The 23,130-nt window shown below is 42.6% G+C and overlaps 1 protein-coding gene, 1 non-coding gene and 1 pseudogene across 47 annotated transcripts in view; 2 read left to right on the top strand and 1 right to left on the bottom strand.

Moving 5' to 3' along the window:
- The window catches only part of TSEN2 (tRNA splicing endonuclease subunit 2), a 56,363-nt gene that overhangs the window by 24,585 nt on the left and 8,648 nt on the right, over positions 1-23,130 (top strand). For 24 of the 46 annotated variants that reach the window (XR_012431480.1, XR_012431485.1, XR_012431482.1 and 21 more), the window contains 5 exons: positions 6,787-6,837; positions 9,159-9,297; positions 19,346-19,382; positions 20,233-20,344; positions 22,035-22,124. Coding sequence is in view for 8 of the 46 variants with exons in the window: in XM_005547849.3 (XP_005547906.3) it covers positions 6,787-6,837; positions 9,159-9,297; positions 19,346-19,382; positions 20,233-20,344; positions 22,035-22,124 (429 nt within the window). In the remaining 38 variants the exon portion in view is untranslated. Of the gene's footprint in view, positions 1-4,519; positions 4,650-6,786; positions 6,843-9,158; positions 9,298-19,345; positions 19,383-20,232; positions 20,345-21,277; positions 22,125-23,130 lie in introns of those variants that run through there. The other 22 variants (XR_012431497.1, XR_012431494.1, XR_012431495.1 and 19 more) reach the window with 8 other exon arrangements.
- Positions 1,125-1,243, bottom strand: LOC123571941 (5S ribosomal RNA; annotated as a pseudogene).
- LOC123572017 (U6 spliceosomal RNA) lies at positions 5,237-5,338 on the top strand. Its single transcript, XR_006696368.1, has one exon. It is a non-coding gene; the product is annotated as a U6 spliceosomal RNA (small nuclear RNA).

A 23,130-nucleotide genomic window follows, 5' to 3' on the forward strand; every position in this document is an offset into this window, starting at 1 on the left:
AGGAGTGAGCTGGATAATCCAAATGCTTAAGGATGTCAGGCCCACGTGTCCTTCTCTCCAAGGAGGGATAAACTGTTTTTAACTTGATACTGAAGATTCTAAGATTGTTGTAAGTCTTTCATTTAATTATTTTACTTAATGTGGTAGCATTTATTCTTTTTCTTGAAAAGCCACCATTGAATTGAGGTATATCAAACAAAGAGCTGCTAACATCTAGACTAGAGGTAGTGTGGTGCATGCATTGGTCTGCCACCAAACCCTTGGGTCGGAGTCTCATCCTGTGTGCATTGCGAAGACCTTGCCACCGTCACCAGATTCCCCATTTGCTGACTTTCCTCACTCACTCTGTGTCACATTCTTGAACTGTGTTGATACCATTCAGTTGTGGCTCTGAGTTTGCCGATGCATGTCGATTTCTTAGTCTAACTCTGGTGTTGGAGGCTACCTTACTGGTACTTCTGTGTATTGTTTGTATATAGTTATAAAGCTTTTAAAGAAGAAAACAAAAGAAAGTGGTCTGCACACAGGAGGACTAGGTGGGAATGCTCGGAAACAAAGGGGCACAGCAGCGTCGGGCGACAGCTCTCCGTGTGCCTGACAGCAGCAGTCTCAGTTGGGTCTCGTTTACGCATCTTCTTGTGCCTGGCTCTTCCATTTTGTACCTCACCTGTTTTTTCCACATTCCTTTTCCCCTTCTTAGTGTCCATAATGTGGATTCCAAGTATCAGAATCCAGTGATTAGAATGTCTAAGATTCTTCCCTAGAATTTTGCGGTTATTTTTTACTGCTATGTTGTTTGACTAGTCTCCCTCCCCTGCAATAGGTCAGTGACTTTCCTTCTATCTAAACTTCTGAAAATTTTCCAGAGACTTCAACTGTGAGACAGTTTGGGTCCTTTTAGCAAGAATATATACTTACAGCAGAGCCTTTTGATTAAGGTTTGAAAAACTATTCTAATTTTTTTCTGTAAATATATTTATATTCTGCTTATATACCCAGACACACAGGAAACTTTGGGTGAACTGCTTTGAGGATCGGGTTTTGTTTTAAAAGCCTTTGTGTGCTGGCAGGCAGGAGAGAGAAGAACTGCAGTTTTGCTCTTTGTTTCATTAATCCTTGTTTTAAGCCTACAGCACCCAGTATTCCCAGGCAGTCTCCCCTCCAAGTACTAACCAGGCCCAACGCTGCTTAGCTTCTGAGATCAGACAAGATCAGGCACGTTCAGAGTAGCATGACTGTAGGCCTTATTAATTTTTAAAGTTCACTTGGAATAATTAGAGTAGCCAAGAAAAAGAAAAAAAAAAAAGGAGATCTTACTGCAGCCGTTAATAAAACATAAAGTAACAATATAGTCTTGGTATAGGAAAGGAAAGATTGGGCCACAATCTACAAACAGACCCATTTATAGATGGGATTTCAGGGTACAATAAAAATAACACTTCATATTAGTGAAGAAAAGATTCATGGTGTTGGGACAGCTGATTAGCCATTTGGAAAAGACAAAGCTAAAATCCCATCTCCTAACATACACAAAAATAAATTTCAGGTCAATTAAAGATATAAAGGGAAATTTAAAATAGAAAACAAGGATAATTATTTATGCTTTTTTTTGTTTGTTTGTTTAAAGACAGGGACTCTCTCTGTCACCTAAGCTGCAGTGCAGTGGTACAATATCAGCTCACTGCAGCCTCAGTCTCCTGAGCCCAAGCAGTCCTGCCATCTCAGCCTCCCGAGTAGTTGGGACCACAGGCACACGCCACCACACCCAGCTAATTTTTGTATTTTTGGTAAAGATGGGGTTTCGCTGTGTTGCCCAGGCTGGTTTCAAACTGCTGGGCTCAAGTGATCCACCAGCCTCGGCCTCCCAAAGTGCTGGGATTACAGGTGTGAGCCACCCTGCCTGTGTTTTATATATTTTTGAGATACGGATAAGTTCTTCTAAGAGGCCATAATATATAGATTTCATTACCTAGAGATTTAAAACTATGTTAAAGACAAAGGCAAAATTACAGGCAAAAGATGAAATGCTGCCGGGCGCGGTGGCTCAAGCCTGTAATCCCAGCACTTTGGGAGGCCGAGACGGGCGGATCACGAAGTCAGGAGATCGAGACCATCCTGGCTAACACGGTGAAACCCCGTCTCTACTAAAAAATACAAAAACAAAACTAGCCGGGCGAGGTGACGGGCGCCTGTAGTCCCAGCTACATGGGAGGCTGAGGCAGGAGAATGGCGTGAACCCGGGAGGCGGAGCTTGCAGTGAGCTGAGATCCGGCCACTGCACTCCAGTCTGGGCGACAGAGCCAGACTCCGTCTCAAAAAAAGAAAAAAGAAAAAAAAAGATGAAATGGGAAAAAAATATTTGCCACATGCAGTATAACACACAATAGACAGTGTTCTTGGCATTCCTCGTTTTCCTCAGCTGTAATGTTCTCCTTCAGAGGAAGATAGTGAAGATTGAATGCAGCGTGATATGTGTGACATCTCTCTGTCCTGGAAGACACTTAGCAATGTATATTCCTCATTGTGTCCCCATCCCTCTCCCAGCTAGCCAACTTCCCTGGGTGGAGTGAAGACATAGCTTTAGTTCACAAAATGGCAGATATTTTTAAATGAATGTATTTTCTGTAAATTTAAAATGAACTTCAGTGCAGTGTGTTTTATGGGTAGTTTGGAGAAAGACGTGTGTGTGCTGAGGGAGGGCTAGCTCTCACAAGAAAAAACACTTCTTGGAAATTGTGCTTTATTTTTGCTTGAATTGATGTAGCAGCTAATGACGTTCAGTGATGTATACACAATGACCAGCACAGTTCCTGGCACATGTAATAGGTGCTCATTTGGTTCCTGCCTTTATTCTGTGCCTGATAGGACATACATACTCTGTCTCTAAATTGTTGATGATGATCACAAAATAGATCTTTTACTTAAATGGTGGAAGTATTGCACAGTGACTAGGTCTTTCACACACACAGTGACTAGATCACATTAGTAGAATACACTTTTTTCCTGGTTAGGCACCTACAACTGTATTCACATATGCCAGATGGCATATTCCACATGCAACATCTTCCTTACCTCTGCTTTTAGCCAGTGACATTTTAAACCATACTTTTTGTGAACTGGACATGGGGATGATTCAGTATTCATTTCAGGGATAATTAGATTGCCATGCCAGTTAGCTAATATATTCCATTGTTTTATAGGGATCTGTTATTGAGATCTATTTTTCCATTACAACACTTGAGGGCCCTGACTACATTTAGCAGTATGATGTTAAAAACTATCATTAAACTTATCTTTCCATCTTATTAGTACTGTGAAAGTAAAATTTAATAATGCGATTGCAGGGGATATGATTGTCAACCTCTACAGACCTCTCTAGTCTACTGATAATTTAATTTTAAATAAAACCAATTCAATTGAATTAAGATCCCCTCCATCTGTAATAAGTGCCTAGTCACATCTTGCATAGATTGGTAAAAGCCAATCACCATTTTAAGCAAATAAAAATGAAATAATGGTTTCATTCACTCTTGGGGAAATGTATGCTTGCTGATAATGAAAACACATCAGTTTTTGAGGAACTTACATTTTAGCAGATATCAGGAAAGAATCTCTTATTAGGCAAGGATGGGATTGAACTTTTTTTTCCAGGCTATGCTATCCAGTTATTAGAAAGGGAAGAAAACTAAGGCCAGCCACGGTGGCTCATGCCTGTAATCTCAGTGCTTGGGGAGGCCGAGGCAGGCAGATCACCTGAGGTCAGGAGTTCCAGAAAGGAGGAAAACTAAAATTAATTGAGCTTTTAGGTGCTTTTCATAACTTATTAAATCTTTGTGTGATTTCTGGGACCTGTTGTGGGGTGGGAGGAAGCGGGAGGAATAGCATTAGGAGATACCCCTAATGTAAATGAGGAGTTAATGGGTGTAGCACACCAACATGGCACATGTATACATACGTAACAAACGTACACGTTGTGCGCATGTACCCTAGAACATAAAGTATAATTTAAAAAATAAAAACCTTTGTGTGATTTAATCTTACTCAATATTTAGCTACAAAAAAAATATTTAGCTAAGAAAGCATTATGATCCCCATTGTATAGATGAGGCATGGAGAATTTAAGTGATACTTCCAAGGCCCTAGCTAACAATGACGATTTGAGCTCAGGTCTGTCAGATCTCAAACTTCATTCTTTGTGTTACACTATTCTGAACCAAGAAGTGCAAATTGTGTTGAGGAAACAACTTTATCTTTTCCGTTGCACCTTTTGGCCTGTAGTCCATCTGAAAAACAGCAGTATTCTGTATTAATAAGTAGTGAGTGATGGAAAGAGAAAAGGTCAAAATAAAATTGTGGGCCACTTGGCAGGGCTGTCAACAGCAGTGAAAGAAGTGGAACACAATGTTCACACTGAGAAGAGATGAGCTGAGTGAGGTGCAGAGACCTGCTGTAGGGTGGCTCTGGCTGTTGGGGCCTAAGCCAAGGGCAGGATTGGGGACCTGTCTTTTTTGTCTTTCAGCACAAGCATTGAACACCCAACATGTACTAGACCCCCTTCTAGGCCAAGGGAACAGCAGGCAGTTTCTGTTCTGCCAGAGTTTACATTCTAATCGGAGGAACACATGTAAGAGAAAGATTTTCAGACAAAAGTAAGTGCTCTGGAGGTGATCAGGATGTGGGTTACTTAGACTCGGTGGCCAAGGAAGACCTCTCCGAGAGGTGACCTTTGAGTCTGGAGCAGAACATGCCAGATAGCAGGAGTAGCGATTACAGAGGCAAAGGCCTGAATGAGCTTAGTGTCTTCAAGAGACAGAAGTGCAGACAGGACGTCTGGAAAGAGCAGTGGTAAGATCGTGCAGGGACCTGGAGCTGGTGGCAAGCAGTTTGGACTTTATTCTAAGGGCAGTGAAATCTCTTTGGAGGGTTTTAATTAGGGGAACGACATGATCTTCATGTGCCAAGAAGATGAATCTGGATGCTGTGGAGAGTGGACTGTAGAGGGCTCAGAACAGGGAGGGTGTCACAGGACGCAGGAAGGAGCCACCCACAGGCTGGGACCAGGAAGGCAATAGGAAAAAGTGGAATAGAAGGTGACTACCTTCATCTCCAGAAATGCTCTAGATTTGGATTTGGGTAAAACTAAAGTAGTGGTTCCTCATATTTGTCAGTGTTTATCAAATTATGAATTAAAACAAAAATGATGAGTATCTGTTTAACGCATTTAAAAATAATAATAGTGATGTCTTCAACAGCACATATACTAAAATTGGAACAATGCAGAGATTAGTATGACCCCTGCCCATGGATGACACAAGTTTGTGAAGCCTTCCATATTAAAAACAACAACAACCCATACCTTGACATAAATAATTTAATGTAAGTTTTTAATGAAAAATAACTATATTTTCCAAAACAAAAAATTTAGTGAGAAGCTTCGTTTTTCATTTTTGCAAGTCGATTTAAGGTCTGATTTCCTGAAAGTCATCTAGATTCTTGCATCTGCTTCTGGCTCCAATCTTGGACCATCACACATCTTATAGTCACTGGAGAGAGCACAAATGAGGCAGATAACACCACGTTATTATGAAGTGGTTTTGACCTTGAGACCTCCTGCAAGGGTCTTGGGGATCCCAGGATCCCCAGACCACCCTTGGCGAACTGCTCCTGTGAAGAGAGATGTCATCAGATAGCCAGGCAGAGAATGACAAGGTATTCACTGCTTGGAAGTCCTTCCACCCATATTACTTGTGCTGTCTTTTGTTCTGTGTGTGCTGGATTAGGGGTGGGATGGAAGGACAGTGAGGAAACACGCTGAATGAGCAGTTTGTCAGTGCCTTGTTGCTGCACAATAGCCTCAATGCTCATGACAGGGAGGGGATTATGTTTCTGCTTCCACACTGCACAAGAGGACCCCTCCTTGTCTGTGTCGCTGGAAGCAGCAGTGAGAGCTGAAGCAGAATATTTGATGTTTGGTTATAAATCTCATTTTTCACCTTCATATTTAAAAAGAAATGTAGTCCCATTTTACCACTGGCTACCATTTGGTCACTACCTGCTATGCACCAATCTCATGGGAGTCCCTTCAGTGGTATCTGTAGACCCTAAGCGCCCTGGATAGGCAAAGCCAACAACACATGTCTCTTTGGGTGGTGTCAGTTGTTTGGCAGTGTATTATTTTAACAGAAAGCCATTTTCATTTCCATTTAAATGTGATTGTATTCAACTGGAGCCAATTTTCTTTGCCATTCCTACAGGCTTCCCCGCACATAGTAAAAATATGTCATTATATGAGGTCAGTGCAAACATAGGGTTCTAGAAAATCATTTCACCAAAGATAACTGGGAAACTAGTATTTTGTCAGGTAAGCAAAATCAGCACTGCCCCATACTTTTCACACATTTTTTTCTAGATATATTTTTCTCAATTTAAATATGGTTATTTAATTGTACAGGGAGAAACTCCAATGAACAACAATTTCTATTGCTACAGCTGTTAACGTCATTTTTCAGTTATATAGGTTTTTTAGGGAATAAATATGGAAACATTCATAAAAATCTTTTATTTTTTTTTGATTTAAACCAGTTGGTAACATTTGTATTTTCTTAAATTTTTTTTTTAAATCTAAGACATTCAAATGAACCATTTATATTAAAAATATGTGACCTTTTTGATGATGACTTAAGGGCATTAATTTGTATTGAAGTGAAAAGAGATCAGTCTGTAAAATAGTTTCACAAGATTGTGGAACTATTTGTAATGAGCATTTTCTGCTTGCTGTATTTTCAGGCCTTCTTCTTGGTCTATGCTCTGGGATGTTTAAGTATTTACTATGAGAAGGTAAGATGCTTTGTTTACATACAATCCACTTAAAATTTCCCTATTGTTAAAAGCAGGTTGTACTAATTTCTATATTGCATTAATACAAATGTTTCTACTCTTACTGAATAAAATAGGAATTGAATTTTTCTCTAAAGTTTTGGATTTGGGTTCTGAGGTGGGACTGTTCGAGCAAAAGGCATCTTTGACCCCTTTTTGCATTTCATTCCTTGAAACTAGGAGAGGTACAGTATCTTATGCTGTATAATAATTAGGTCAGATCACTAGATCAGGAGATCGAGACCATCCTGGCTAACACGGTGAAACCCCGTCTCTACTAAAAATACTAAAAAAAAAAATTAGTCGGGTCTTTACTAAAAATACAAAAAAATTAGTCGGGCGTGGTGGTGGACACCTGTAGTCCCAGCTACCCAGGAGGGTGAGGCAGGAGAATGGCGTGAACCCGGGGGGCGGAGCTTGCAGTGAACGGATATTACGCCACTGCGCTCCAGCCTGGGCGACAGTGCAAGACTCTGTCTCAGAAAAAAAAGGACATCTGTGTCAGAATAGTATTAAAAATTAACAAAAGTAAAAGTTACCAGTATTTGGCACCTACTATGGTAAAAGCTATACGTTAGGTACTTTACATGCACTATTTATAGTCCTTACCACCACCTGGTAAGAATTTGCAGATAAAGTAACTGAGGCTCAGAGAAAATAAGTAATGTACCCAAAGTCACACAACTAGTCCAAGTAACTCCAAAGCCCATGACTTTGTGCTGTAGCCTGCTGCCTTTAGAAGAGAGATAATTGTAAAATAATTCAAATAAAATGAAAAAGAGAAAAGTAAACAGAACAGTAAATGGAACAGAGGTGTATTCTGTTTGACTCTTGGGAGCACATAATTTAATCATCAAATTCTAACTGCATAAATACTGTTCATGGGTATTCTAGCGGTTTGGAAGCAGTGTCTGCCTGACAGATGCCTCATTTTCCCAAATGGTGGCCATTCTTAGCCCCACCCTGCTTCTTCTCATGGGCCTTACCTGAAATTTGTCAGAACATTACAGCTGTGACATAAAAGCCTCAACATCTGAACAACATTGGACTGTGTTGGAAATTCAACCTTCTCTATGAGACTGTTGCTTGTTAGAAGAGGGGGTTGAGTGTTTACTCGCAGTGGGGTCACAAGGTCACACAGGTATGGAATTTTTGCATTAGGAACAACTGCAAAAAAAACTCTAGCCTATTGTATTATAATCTTAGGCTGGGACAAACTGAGCTAGTCTCACTGGGTGACTGAGCCTTAAATCAGCTGAAAAATTGATTGTTTCAGTAACTACTGAAATGAAGCAAAAATTTTCCAAACTTACCTAGTTATTTTGTTGTCATTGTATTTTTGGTAGTGATATATCAGAATATTCTCTAGACCAAACCATTCTCATTCTCTTTGACTCCCACATTAAAAACAAAGTTGTCTTATAAGCAGTTAATTATTAATTTGTGCCATCAGATAAATTCTCTAGTTTCAAACACTAAATTTTGGATTTTTTTTTTTTTTAAGTTTTACTATAAAATTATTTTTTGTTCTTCTGAACGTGATCTGACATAGAGTAGCTACTCGTTAAAGATCTGTGAAATGTTGTCAGGCACTGCCCTCCAGCCTTGGTGGGCTTGTTACAGTGAGCCCCCTGCATGTGCTGGTTCCTCTGCCTGGAATGTCCATCCCGGCACACCACCACCCCCCGTCCAGCCCCTTTCCCTCACTACTTCTCGTGCTCAAATGCTGCCTTTTCTAAATCCTCTGGAGCAGTGTTGTGCAATAGAAGGACATTGAGAGCCTCAGATGGGAGCCATGTGTATATAATTTCAGATTTTCTGGTAGCCACATTAAAAATGTTTTTTAAAAAGCAGGTGGAATTTTAATACAATATTACACAGTTTATTTAACCCAACTTATTCAAAGTTATTGAAATAGTTTATATTCCCTATTTTTTTTTTTCATACTGAGTAGGAAGTCAGTGTGTATTTTACACTTAGAGCCCCTCTCAGTTCAGACTAGGTGTGTATGGCTGGCAGCTGCCTCACTGGACAGTGCAGGGCCAGACCTTCTTGCTAAATTGCTCTACTGGGAGTGAGCCGAGATCGCGCCACTGCACTCCAGCCTGGGTGACAGAGCGAGACTCTGTCTCAGAAATAAAATAAAATAAATTGCTGTGCTGGGGGAAATGCGTTTTATTCGCTGCTTCAGCTCCACACTTAGTACAGATGTTGACGCTCTGGCTGAACGGAGGGAGAATGCATACACAGTAATGCTTTTTGTTTTTTGTAAATAACTTTAGGAGCCTTTAACGATAGTGAAACTCTGGAAAGCTTTCACTGTAGTTCAGCCCACGTTCAGAACCACCTACATGGCCTACCATTACTTTCGAAGCAAGGGCTGGGTGCCCAAAGTGGGACTCAAGTACGGGACAGATTTATGTAAGTAATTCTTGGTGTGGTGTGTGTGAGAATGGAGTTTATATCAGATTTGCCCTAGAACATCAAATTGGTCATGTGTGCTGTTGACGATGTTTTCTAAGAAGGCATCCTTTCAGTTTAGATAAGATTATTGGATATTTGGATTGGGGTAAGGGTAAGTGCAAAAAGAGAAAAGGCAGTCTAGGGAGAAAGCCTAGGAGAAGAAGCTTGCAACCCCATTTCAGGCCTTCCCTCTTGTTTGCTCTGTAATCTTAGAAAAGTGTTGTGACTGGGCGCGGTGGCTCACGCCTGTAATCCCAGCACTTTGGGAGGCCGAGTCGGGTGGATCACGAGGTCAGGAGATAGAGACCATCCTGACTAACACGGTGAAACCCCATCTCTACTAAAAAATATAAAAAATTAGCCAGGCATGGTGGCAGGCGCCTGTAGTCCCAGCTGCTCTGGAGGCTGAGGCAGGAGAATGGCATGAACCTGGGAGGCAGAGCTTGCAGTGAACCAAGATCGCCCCACTGCACTCCAGCCTGGGCAACAGAGTGAGACTCTGTCTCAAAAGAAAAAAAAAAAGAAAAGCATTCTATAGCACCTACCCCCACGTCTCACTAGCCATGAGACTGGGTAATTTGGGAGAGTCCCTTATCCCCAGGCCTCAGTGGCCTCATCTGCCGAGTGAGAACAGTCATATAATTGTAATAATCGCCGCAGCCATCATTGAGCACTTGCCATGTGCCAAGCATTTTACTAAGTATTTTACATCCATCATCTTGTTAAATCCTTATAGCAGTCCTATGCAGTGGAGACTCTTATTGTCTTCATTTTCTGATAGGGAGACTACAGTTTAGAAAAAGTAGGTCATTGCCCATAATAGTTTCCAGGGCCGGTAACTTGCAGAACTGGGCTTTGAATTCTGGAGCCCAGGCTTTTAGAAATGTCTAACAGTACTGCCTCCCTTGATCTTTTTTTTTTTTTTTAATTAATACTTTATTTACTTAATTTTTTTAACTTTACATTTAGGGCCAGGTGCAGTGGCTCACGCCTGTAATCCCAGCACTTTGGGAGGTCGAGGCAGGCAGATCACTTGAGGTCAGGAGTTTGAGACCACCTTGACCAACATGATGAAACCCTGTTTATACTAAAAATACAAAAATTAGCTGGCTGGGCGTGGTAGCAGGCACCTGTAATCCCAGCTATTTGGGAGGCTGAGGCAGAAAAATTGCTTGATTCCGGGAGGCAGAGGTTGTAGTGAGCTGAGATCACGCCACTGCACTCCAGCCTGGGTGACAGAGGGAGACTCCAAAAAAAAAAAATTACGTTCAAGGGTACATGTGAAAGTTTGTTATATAGGTAAACTCATGTGACAGGGGTTTGTTGTACAGATTATTTGATCACCCAGGTGCTAAGCCTAGTATCCAGTAGTTATTTTTTCTGATCCTCTCCCTCCTCCCACCCTTCACCCTCAAGTAGACCCCAGAGTCTGTTGTTCCCTTCTTTGTGTTCATAAATTCTCTTCATTTAGTTCCCACTTACAAGTAAGAATATGCGGTATTTGGTTGTCTGTTCCTGGGTTAGTTTGCTAAAGATAATAGCCTCGAGCTCCATCCATGTTCTCACAGAAGACACAATCTTGTCCATTTTTGTGGCTACATAGTATTCCGTTGCATCCCCTATCTTAAAGTGAGGGTCTGGACCAGGTGAGTTCCTCATTCAGCAGATAATGACTAAGGGTCTGCTATGGGCCAGGTACTGTTTGAGGCATCAAGAATACAAACTTGAATAGGACAAACAGAGCTGCCTTCATGGAGTTTACATTCTAGGGGGATTGAAGGGGGGACACACAAGCAAGTAACTACATGACGTAGTTTCAGGAACAGATAAGCACTGTAAGAAAAAGCAGAGTCAAAGCTACCCAAGGTCAACTGTAGTCCAAAAGATTCAGATATCTACTGGGCACAGTGGCTCATGCCTGGAATCTCAGCACTTTGGGAGGCTGAGCAGGTGGGTCACCTGAGGTCAGGAGTTTGAGACCAGCCTGGCCAGCGTGGTGAAAGCCTATCTCTAGTAAAAATACAAAAATTAGCCGGGTGTGGTAGTACATGCCTGTAATCCCAGCTACTTGGGAGGCTGAGGCACAAGAATCTCTTGAACTTGGGAGGCAGAGGTTGCAGTGAGCCGAGATCACACCACTGCACTCCAGCCTGCACAACAGAGTAAGACTCTCTTAAAAAATAAAAATAAAAATTAAGATATTTTGAGATGAGATTCCCATAACTTTCATTACAGTATATTGTTATAATTGTTCTATTTTATTAATGTTCTTAATCTCATACTTTGGCCCTTTTGCCTGTAACTTTATTTTAATGATCAAGTTATACTTTGGATGATGCATAGAGAAAACTTCCTCAAAGATATTCTGCCTTATAAGGATGGTTGGACAGATGAATAGATGGATGGACAGATAGATAGAATTTTGAAAATAAAAAAGATAAACTGCTCAGTTTACAACTCCCCTGGAGGCCTTTGCTTCCACTGGGATATATCATCTGTTTCTAGTTCCTTGTACAATCAATGTGGGACCAGGTCTCTGACTCACACAGAGTCAGACTGGGCCAGCATCAGTGTTAAAAGTGTCTTCACATTTCGCTGTGTAAGGAAAGGTTCTCGAGCAGTGCTAGCCTGGGATATGAGGAGCAGCTTCCTAAACTCTGCCTCTTCTTCAGGCATGGGTGCACAGTTCCTGCTCCTTTTTAACAATATTATTTTAATTTTGGAGGTCAGTGACCTAATCACATGAAGCCTAGAACTGCCAACATAGGCTAAACTCTTAACAATTGTTTTTCCTTAGAGGGGTAGTGACTCGTAATATAAGACCATTATGAAATTCACATCTTATCAGGGAAACTTCCCTTGAATAAATCTTGTCTATCAAATTTCATTCCAGGAGCAGTATTTGGGAGAGGTGATACGGGTCTCAAATCAAGTGCAACTGCCAAGCTGGTTGACCTTGATCGCCTACTGGGGGAGTCAGGACAGGAGCCAAGAGGGAACCTTTCCTTACACTCCCCACTGAGCAGCTCCCCTGGCTGCCGGCTCCTAGGGCCAGCCAGGCACCTTGCCTTGGTGTTTTCTTCTCTTGTCTTATTTAATCTTCACACTCCTGTGAGGTCTGTAGTAGTAGCTTCCTTTTGTAGCAAAGGGGTTTGAGGTTTAGAAGGGTTAGGTAAGTTGCCAGAGTACTTAACAGCTCGTTAAGTACACAGATTAGGGCTCTGTGGGTTTGTCCTCCTACCATGCCTAAGTCACGTTGCCTGCTAAGAAGCCAAAAACTAACGCAGGATTTATATTGTCTTATGTAGACAGTTATGGTTTGATTTGATTTGGTGTGACCCAAAGGTCTGGTTACTCCTAAGCCTCCTTCCCAGCCAACCCTAGATGGGGATTTGCATTGACTGATAAGTTTGATTTCTGAGCTTTCTGCAAATTAGAAGTCCCAGCACAGAAATGGAATGGTGGGAGTCATTGAAAGCTAGCAGTTATAGAATTACCAGACCCAGAAGGAACATGACCTGTCGTGACATCCAGCCCAGAGACTGACAGTTCTGTCTGAGAATGGAGGTCAACAGAATAGCTTTCTATTTGTCGCAGAACAAGGAGATGTGTCTTCTTCCCGTCTTCCTCTTTATTCTTTTTTTTTTTTTTTTTTTTTTTTTTTGAGACAAAGTCTCACTTTGTTGCCCAGGCTGGAGTGCAGTGGCGCGATCTCGATCTCTTCTCACCACAACCTCTGCCTCCCAGGTTCAAACCATTCTCCTGCCTCAGCCTCCCAAGTAGCTGGGATTACAGGCGCACACTACCACACCCAGCTAATTTCTGTATTTTTAGTAGAGACAGGGTTTCGCTATGTTGACCAGGCTTGTTTTGAACTCCTAACCTCAAGTGATCCGCCTGCCTTGGCCTCCCAAAGTGCTGGAATTACAGGCATGAGCCACAGCACCAGGGCCTTTGATTCTTTTCTAAGCCACTTCCTGGCTTGTTTTTCTTTTCTTTTTTTTTTTTTTGAGATGGAGTCTCGCTCTGTCGCCCAGGCTGGAGTGCAGTGGCCGGATCTCAGCTCACTGCAAGCTCCGCCTCCCAGGTTTACGCCATTCTCCTGCCTCAGCCTCCCGAGTAGCTGGGACTACAGGCGCCCGCCACCTCGTCCGGCTAGGTTTTTTTTTTGTATTTTTTAGTAGAGACGGGGTTTCACCGTGTTAGCCAGGATGGTCTTGATCTCTTGACCTCGTGATCCGCCCGTCTCGGCCTCCCAAAGTGTTGGGATTACAGGCTTGAGCCACTGCGCCCGACCCCTGGCTTGTTTTTCTAGTCAAATTTTGATATATTTTTGTTAATATCCTTTACGTTTACGTGATTAATCCATATTAATCCATAAGTATTTTTCATGTGTACCTCCAAAGAATACATTCTCCTACATACCATATAATGCCTGAGAAAAATTAGAATTACTTAATATCATCTAAGTGTCCAGTCTATACTTAAATTTTTCCTGTTGTCCTTGTAATGTCTTTTGTGGCTATTTTGGTTGTAATTTTTATAGAGATGGGGTCTCTGTATGTTGCCCAAGCTGGTCTCGAACTCCTGGGCTCAAGCCATCCTCCTGCCTGGCTTCCCAAAGTGTAGGATTACAGGCATGAGCCACCATGCAGGCCCCTGGCTTAGATTTTCTCGATACAGTCGCATTTGATTATTATATCTTCCTTTTAGTTTCCTAGGGCTCATAAGACATTACCACAAACTGGGTGACTTAAAAGCAACAGAGATTCATTCTCTCACAGTTCTAGAGGCCAGAAGTCTAAAATCAAGGTGTCAGCAGGGTCAGGCTCCCTCCAAAGGCTCTAGGAGAGAATCCATTCCTTGTCTCTTCTAGATTCTGGTGGCCCCAGGCATTTTGTGGCTGGTGACTGCATTCCTCCAGTCTCTACCGTGTCTGTCTGTCAAATCCCCTTTCTCTTATAAGGACACTTGCCATTGGATTTAGGGGCCATCCAGCTAATTCAGGATGATCTCATCTCAAAATTCTAAGCTTAGTTACATCTGCAAAGACTCTTCTTCCAAGTCACATTCCACATTCCAGGTCACATTCACAAGTCAGGGATTAGGACATGAACATATCTTTCTGGGAGCTGCCGTTAAACCCACTGCAATCTCTGTTCTCTCTTTTTTTTCTTTTCTTGAGACAGAGTCTTGCTCTGTCGCTCAGGCTGGAGTGCAGTGGCACGATCTCCGCTCACTGCAACCTCTGCCTCCCGGGTTCAGGCGAATCCCGGCCTCCTAAGTAGCTAGGATTACAGGTGCTTGCCACCGTGCTTGGGCTAACGTTTGTATTTTTAGTAGAGACGGGGTTTTGCCATGTTTGCCAAGCTGGTCTCGAACTCCTGGTCTCGGGTTATCCACCCGTCTCAGCCTCCTGAAGTGCTGTGATTACAGGCATGAGCCACTGTGCCCAGCTTCTTTCAATCTGACACAGTCACTCTAACTTCTTGTTTTGTTTGTCATGACGTTACTTTTTTCAATGTCTTTTAGGATGTTCCCCATTCTCTGTATGTCTGATTGTTCCTGATGATCAGACTCAAGCTCAGGTTCTCTCGGCACACATAGGTGATGTGTGTGCTTATTGGAGTGTGTCAGGAAGTGCTTGAAGTCAGGTTTTCCTGCTGTGGTGATGCTAAGTTTGATGGTGGCCGTTGTCAATGTCTGTCATATAATTACAGTTTTCCTTTTGTAAAAAACAAGTCATTTGTGGAGTGATACCGTAAGTAGCTGTTTTTCATTCCACACCTCCATCTGGCATTCTTCTGTAAGAAAGAGCTTTCCTTTTATATTCCCTGTTCTTTCAGACCTTATATTTACTTTTATTTATTTATGTAGTTTTTGAAACAAGGTCTCACTCTGTCCGCCAGGCTGGAGTGCAGTGGCACAATCTCAGCTCACCGCAGCCTCAACCTCCCAGGTTTAAAATGATCCTCCCACTTCAGCCTCCTAAGTAGCTGGGACTACAGGAGTGCACTACCATGCCCAGCTAATTTTTTTTTTTTGTAGTTTTAGTAGAAATGGGGTTTCACCATGTTGGCAGGCTGGTCTGGAACTCCTGGCCTCAAGTGATCCACCCACCTCAGCCTCTCAAAATGCAGGAATTACAGGTGTGAGCCACTGTGTCCGGCCCTCAGATCTTTTTTTAAATGCCTACTATTTCTCAGACTACTTATGCTTTCATCTTTCAGGTATTTTTGTAAAACAATTTCATTTTTCCCCCTGAGTACACTACCACCATCATCCAGTCATGTGCTGCCTAACATTTTGGTCAAATAACGTTTTTTGTTTTTTTTTTTTTTGTTGGTAGACGGAATCTCGCTCTGTCGTCCGGGCTGGAGTGCAGTGGCACAATCTGCTCACTGCAAGCTCCACCTCCTGGGTTCACACCATTCTCCTGCCTCAGCCTCCGGAGTAGCTGGGACTACAGGCGCCCGCCACTACGCCTGGCTAATTTTTTAATATTTTTAGTTTCACCACATTAGCCAGGATGGTCTCAATCTCCTGACCTCGTGATCCACCTGCCTTGGCCTCCCAAAGTGCTGGGATTACAGGCGTGAGCCACCACACCTGGCCGGTCAAATAACTTTTATACAAATGGCAGTGCAGTAGGTTTGTTCACACCAGCATCACCACAAACATGCAAATAATGTGTTGCACTACGACAGCACGATGGCTACGATGTCATTAGGTGATAGGGATTTTTCAGCTCTGTTATAATCTAATGGGAGCATGGTCATATCCATCATGGTTCATTGTTTGTTGACCTGCACCCAGCCAGGTTAATTTATTATTGAAAAAGGATACCAGGCGTGGCAGCTCACCCCTGTAATCCCAGCACTTTGGGAGGACAAGGCAAGAGGATCCTTTGAGCCCAGGAGTTCAAGACCAGCCTGGGCAACATAGGTAGACCATGTCTCTATATATATGTTTTAAAAAAAAAAAAAAAAAAACCTAAAGACAGAAAGAAAAAAAATTTAAATAACTTTAGTGCAGGTTAAGTGTACAGTGTTTATAAAGTGTTCATTAGCACACAGTACTGTCCTAGACCTTCACATTCACTCACCACTCACACCCAGAGCAACTTCCAGACCTGCAGGCTGCATTCGTAAGTCCCCTATACAGGTGTACGGGTTTTAGCTTTTATATCGTATTTTTACTGTACCATTTCTATGTTTAGATACACAGATACTTAACCATTGTGTTATAATTGTCTACAGATTGAGCACAATCACATGCTGAACAGGTTTGTAGCCTAGAAGCAATAAGTGATACCACATAGCCTATGTGTGTGGTGGGCTGTACCGTCTAGGTTTGTGTAAGTGCACTCTACCATGTTTACACAACAATGAAATTGCCTAAGGACTCATATCTTAGAATGTATCCTCGTCATTAATCCACACAGACTGTAAATGTTACTAGCATAGGTAACTTTGTGATACTTAGTTTATGCCATATACTGTGCTAATACTTCTGTCTTCAGCATAACCCCCATTTTTTATAACGAAATTGACATGCAGAGTTGTCCCATGGTCTTGGCACTGCTGTCTTGACCTTGGGTCCGTCTACTGCCGGTGTTCTTGCTTAAACTAAGCTGTGCTGTGTCGGAGTCTGTCGTCAGAAATTACTTGCTTTGTGGGTGTGAGCTACTTTCAAGCTCTGTAATGCTCCAGGTGCATATTGGATTAATGATGTGTGTTTGATTACAGGTAATGGCATTTGAGGACTAGAAAAGATCTCAATTTCCCTTGATGTCTTCATTTTAGGATTTTGGAAACCAAGGCTCAGAGAAGTTAATAACTTGCTTAAAGGCACACAACTTGAGGAGGCAAAGATTGGGCAGGGAACAAAACTCCTGAGTTCACTTTCATTCCAGTACATGGTTTCTTTCCAGTACACTCCATCTCAAAAAGTTGAGAATTGTATGTTTGGATATTTACTTAGATTTGTGCCGCAGTGAATTTGAGCTGACTTGCCGAGCACTTTCAATACAACTTAAATAGGAAATACAGAAAGGAAACGTGACCATGGAAAATGTAGATGTGAAACAAGACTAAGTGAAGGGTTACTGTGTCGCCCTTGGGGTCCTATATGGTTACTAAAGTCATGCTACAAATTTGACTCTGAGCTTCCTGAGCCAAAGAGAAACATGATTACAGGATTGATCTGTCCAAAAAGGAGAATTCTATCCATTCCTCAAGGGAAACAAAACTTTTCCTTGAACTTTGCTGTGCTGGTTTTAGCACAGAGGACAGCTAACAGCTTACAGATGTAATTGTGTTCGTTATGGCTATTCCCATAGCTGTAGTTGCATAGAAACCCCAAGTCTCAGGGGCTTAACAATAGAGTTCATTTTTGTTCATGTGAAATCCAACACGGCTGTCTCTGATTGGCGGCCCAATCAACTCCAGAAGATGCTTTAGGAACTGCTTCCTGGTGGCTCCCAGTCTTCAGCACACAGCTTCCAAAGTCACCTTCAGGCCGGGCGTGGTGGCTCACGCCTGTAATCCCAGCACTTTGGGAGGCCGAGGCGGGCGGATCACAAGGTCAGGAGATCGAGACCATCCTGGCTAACACGGTGAAGCCCCATCTCTACTAAAAAAAATACAAAAAATTAGCTGGGCATGGTGGCAGGCACCTGTAGTCCCAGCTACTTGGGAGGCTGAGGCAGGAGAATGGCGTGAACCCAGGAGGCAGAGCTTGCAGTGAGCAGAGACTGTGCGCCACTGCACTCCAGCCTGGGCGACAGAGCGAGACTCTGTCTCAAAAAAAAAAAAAAAAAAAAGTTTAAAAAAAAAAAGTCACCCTCAGAAAGAAAGAGACACAGAGAGGGTTTGTATAAGGGAGGGTTTTACGGGTCAGCCTGGAAGTGTCACACAACACTTGGCCATACCTAACTGCACAGGAGACTGACTGAGAGCTGTGGTCTGGCCATGTACCTGGGGGAGAGATAAGTGGATTTGATGAACAGTTAGCCAGTACCTGCCACAGACCATGTGCCTCTGAAGGGTTCCCTGCCAGATTCCAGAGTCTATGTGGCAGAGTCCCTGGCCCCAGGCTCCTTCACTGAGTGGCTCTCGAACTCCACAGACTGAATTCCCCCATCTCCTTCAGGTCCTCAATAGTGGAACAAACTGATACTTGAGTGGAATGTATGATTGTGACTTCTATCACTTGACTTTGAATTTCTTCAAAATAGGCATGAGTCTTACTCCTCTCTTTTACCAACCCCTGTCACAGTAGCTGGCCAGAGTAGCGAGTCAGACACTGCATTACATTGATCTCAAATAAATAACAAAATATTGATGCACATTCTATGAATTTTACACTCAGTATGATTCACACTCACTCTGGAGAGTGTAAGACAGGAAGCAAGGCAAGATTGCCTGTACTTTGACTTTGGAATTTATTTGTAGGGTGGGATGAGGTGTTAGGCTCTTGGCAACAGATTTCTTTACTAATTGCACTTTGTTTCAGGAAAATAAGTTTGGATTTTAAAAATAGATGACAGGGGCTGGGTGTGATAGCTCACACCTGTAATCGCAGCACTTTGGGAGTCTGAGGCAGGACGATCACTCAAGCACTGGAATTTAAGACCAGCCTGGGCAACATAGGGGGATGCTGTTGCTGAAAAAAATTTTTTTAATTAGTTGGGTGTGGTGGTGCACGCCTGTAGTCTTGGCAACTCAGGAGGCTGAGTGAGGAGGATTGCTTGAGCCCAAGAGGTCAAGTCTGCAGTGAGCCAGGATCATGCCACTGCACTCCAGCCTGGGTGACAGAGCAAGACCCTGTCTGAAAAAATAGACCCCAAGGCATATTGCAGATTTATCTATCTACATATAGGTAATTGAATATTTGCCTCCTTTTGGACAAGAAAAAAATTAATAAAGCAAGCTTTTTATTGAGTCTTATTCCTCTCTTGTTATTTTGAGTGGTTATACTTCTTTTTTTTCTTTCTTCTTTGCAGTACTGTATCGGAAAGGCCCTCCATTTTACCATGCAAGGTTTGGAGTGATTTTTAAATAAATTGATGGGTTAAAGGGACACAAGGGACACAAGGAATTTCTGGCCTCTAATTTTTTGGTGCCATAGGAACAAAAGTCATGTTCTTCCTGGCCTGATAGGAATAGATACTATATGTTCATGCCTTACACACTAATGTCATTATACTATATATAAGATGATATATAGTTTATGATACTATATGTTCTAGCGTTAAACATTGAGTTAATCTGTGCCGTAATTGTTCATCTTAACATCAGTTAGGCCGGGCGCAGTGGCTCACACCTGTAATCCCAGCACTTTGGGAGGCCAAGGTGGATGGATCATGAGGTCAGGAGTTCAAGACCAATCTGACCAAGATAGGGAAACCCCGTCTCTACTAAAAATACAAAAAAAATTATCTGGGTGTGGTGGCGGGCACCTGTAATCTCAGCTACTCAGGAGGCTGAGGCGGAGAATTGCTTGAACCTGGGAGGTGGAGGTTTCTGTGAGCCAAGATCACACCACTGCACTCCAGCCTAGGCGACAGAGTGAAACTCCGTCTCAAAAACAAAACAAAACAAACATCAGTTAGTATTAGTGTCTAAACAGTTGTGTGAATTTACAGCTTTCGCATTGGGAAAAATACGTGTTGGTTTTTGCTGTAAGTAAGTGTTGGAATCAGCCTGAAAGTTTGTAACTTAAAGTATGAATTTTTCATTAATATTTTCTCAATAGCAGTTTAGGGGAATTTAGAATCAGATGATGTAAATTTTATTTTCTGTATCTTTGTTCTTGGTAGCACAAATAATATTCTTTTAAAACAGGTTTATTTCATGCTTACTTTTAAAATGCTTTTTCTGTGTTTTCCAGTTATTCTGTCATTATCGAGCTAGTTGATGACCATTTTGAAGGCTGTCTCCGCAGGCCTTTCAGTTGGAAGTCCCTGGCTGCCTTGAGCAGAGTTTCTGTTAATGTCTCTAAGGTAACACAACATCAGCTTTGCCATTGGAGTGTCACTTAAATGGTTCAATTTTTTTTTTTCTTACATGTAGTAGAATCAAAAAAGTTACCTGTAGAACCTTCATAACATTCCTGCCAGTGACATGCTGGCAGGGGTCATTTGTACCCTTCCCTTATTGCGCTAGAAGTTGTCCTCCCTTCACGTTACATTTTATTGTCCCCTCCCTCCCAACTGCTGCTGAGCTCCAATGACTGAGCTTTGAAGTTTCCCATGGTGATCTGATCTGAGTAGGCATTGCCTCTCTTCCCAGGGGTATCGTTGCTATGTGGCCTGTTTTATACTGCAATTTAACATTCACTCATACACATATTCACAAAGGAGCCAAAACATTGAAAGTTTGCAGATCTCTTAGAGAGGAAGGGACTTGATATTTATTGCTAAGCACTTTCCCACCCTGTTGTTATCCTCATCCCGAGGATGAGAAACCAAGGTTGGAGCTGTTGAGCGAGTAATCCAAGATCACACAGCTCATGTGCAGACTCGGGATCCAAACCCACAGCTCTCTGGCTCCCTGGCTTGTGTTTCACTATATCCTTTCTGTTGCCATCAGAGATAGGAGGAACTCAGCTTACACAAGGACTATCAAGAAAGAAAGCTGTGTGTGTTTTCATTACTCAGTGATTTGCTGGCTGAGAACAAATTGTACATACCCTCTAATTTCGTGCTCGTGCTGCTGGAGGTGAGGTGGGGCTGACGCCGGAGGGTCTTGCAGGGCTGGAGATGACTGCCCTTTACAGCAGGTTAGGTTGCCTAGACTTTAGCTTGGTCCTGTAGAAAATTAGGGAGCCTATACTGTTTCTAGTGTTTTTATGCCCATTTTAGGGGACTCGTAGCATATACTTAATATGTCCTCACTTAACATTGTTGATATGTTCTTGGAAACTGCAACTTTAGGCGAATACCATATACAAAAACAATTTCTTCTTCTCATCATAAGAACACAACGTTGAAGTTTATTTGAAGACCTGCCGTACATGTGTATTAGTCCATTCTTATGCTGCTATAAAGAAATACTTGAGACTGGGTAATTTATAAAGAAAAGAGGTTTAATCGACTCACAGTTCCCAGTTCCACACGGCGGGGGAGGCCTCAGGAAGCTTAAAATCATGGTGGAAGGCACCTCTTCAAAGGGTGGCAGGAGCAAGGATGAGGGAAGGAGGAAGCTCCTTACAAAACCATCAGATCTCGTGAGAACTCACCATCACAAGAACAGCATGGGGACCGTCCCCCATAATCTAATCACCTCCCACGAGGTCCCTCCATGGCACGTGGGGATTGTGGGAGCTACAATTCAAGATGAGATTTGGTTGGGGACAGAGCCAAACTGTATCAGTGTCGTTTCACTTAACGTCCGTGTCGAAGAACCTATCAAGGACATTAAGTGAGGACTTACTATATTTAGTATTCTTAATGCTGTGTTTATAATGAATGTATCTGCTTATAACTCTTGCCATGTTCAGTGATTACTAAATGGCAGGTACTTAGAACGTAAATCCCAGTTATGATGTCCCCAGGAGGAAACTGATGTGTCTGTGAGTTTCCACTTGGAGTGCACAGTGAGAGGGACTGGAGACCACCTGCATTTCCTGCTGATACATCCAAATTTGTACTATTTTGTAGGATACAGAAGTGGTTTTTCATTTCTCAATAGGAACTTATGCTGTGCTATTTGATTAAACCCTCAACTATGACTGATAAGGAAATGGAGTCACCAGAATGTATGAAAAGAATTAAAGTTCAGGTGAGTAAACCGAGAGAAATTCATGTCATCCGAAAGATTCTGTGCATCATAGTGTATCTGGAACATGTGGTCCCAAGAAAATACATGAATACAGTCTTGCCTTGGTAACAAAGCCTTCTCAGGCAGGCTCTGTAAGTCTCACCTTTTCCCCACTGAACCATTGGACACAAAATCTATGCTGACTTCCACTCTTCCTTGATTCCCCACTTTTTTACCTGTGATGTCCGCATCACTCAGCTGAAACTGCTGTCTCACAGGTGGCCTGTGACCCCCTGGTCAGGCCAGGACCTCTCACAGGTCTCATTCCCAGAGACCAGAGGTGTCCCTGTTGACTCTCTCCTGCTTCTGGGCTTCTGTACTGAACCGAGGTGCCTCCTGTCATCTTGGCTGGTTTCTCTCTGGTCTGGCCGAGTCGTCTAGTGTGTGTCCGTGTTTCTGCACTCCCTCCCTCTGTGTAGAGCCTTAATGTTGCCTTTGGCTCCTCCCCACATCCAGTATGTCATTGTTGTCACCCTCTCTTGTACTCATCGCCCTTTCTTCTTTTCACACCACCCTGCTCCCTGCAGACCTGTGGTCTCCAGGGCCCCAGCACCTCCTGCCTTCAGTTGGTCCCACTTATCTCCACTAGGCTAGTTTTTCATAAAATGCTCATCAGCCTCATTTCTCCCTTCTCAGTAGCTGGCCCAGTTACAGCAATGCCATCACAGACCTAGCACTAATGTAAAATCCTAGCTTTCATCCAGCCCACCTGTTCCTGAAATGTGCTGGTAGAATACCACAGCAGAGGCAAGCTTAGCTTTAAAATCTTTGCCTGGTGAAAGTAGATACTATATGCTTGTAAGGTTTATATTGTTCCATTCATTTTCTCCAGATGTTTCTGTTTTAAAGATGGGAACAGTATCATCATTATATAGACAGCTCTTTGTGAAATGTAGCTGTGGTGTCAGCTACCCGGAATGGTCTTACATTTCTGTTTTAAGAAATGGTCTTTTTTTTTTTATTGGTT

The sequence above is a fragment of the Macaca fascicularis genome, chromosome 2 (assembly GCF_037993035.2).
Source record: "Macaca fascicularis isolate 582-1 chromosome 2, T2T-MFA8v1.1".
Taxonomy (NCBI): Eukaryota; Metazoa; Chordata; class Mammalia; order Primates; family Cercopithecidae; genus Macaca; species Macaca fascicularis.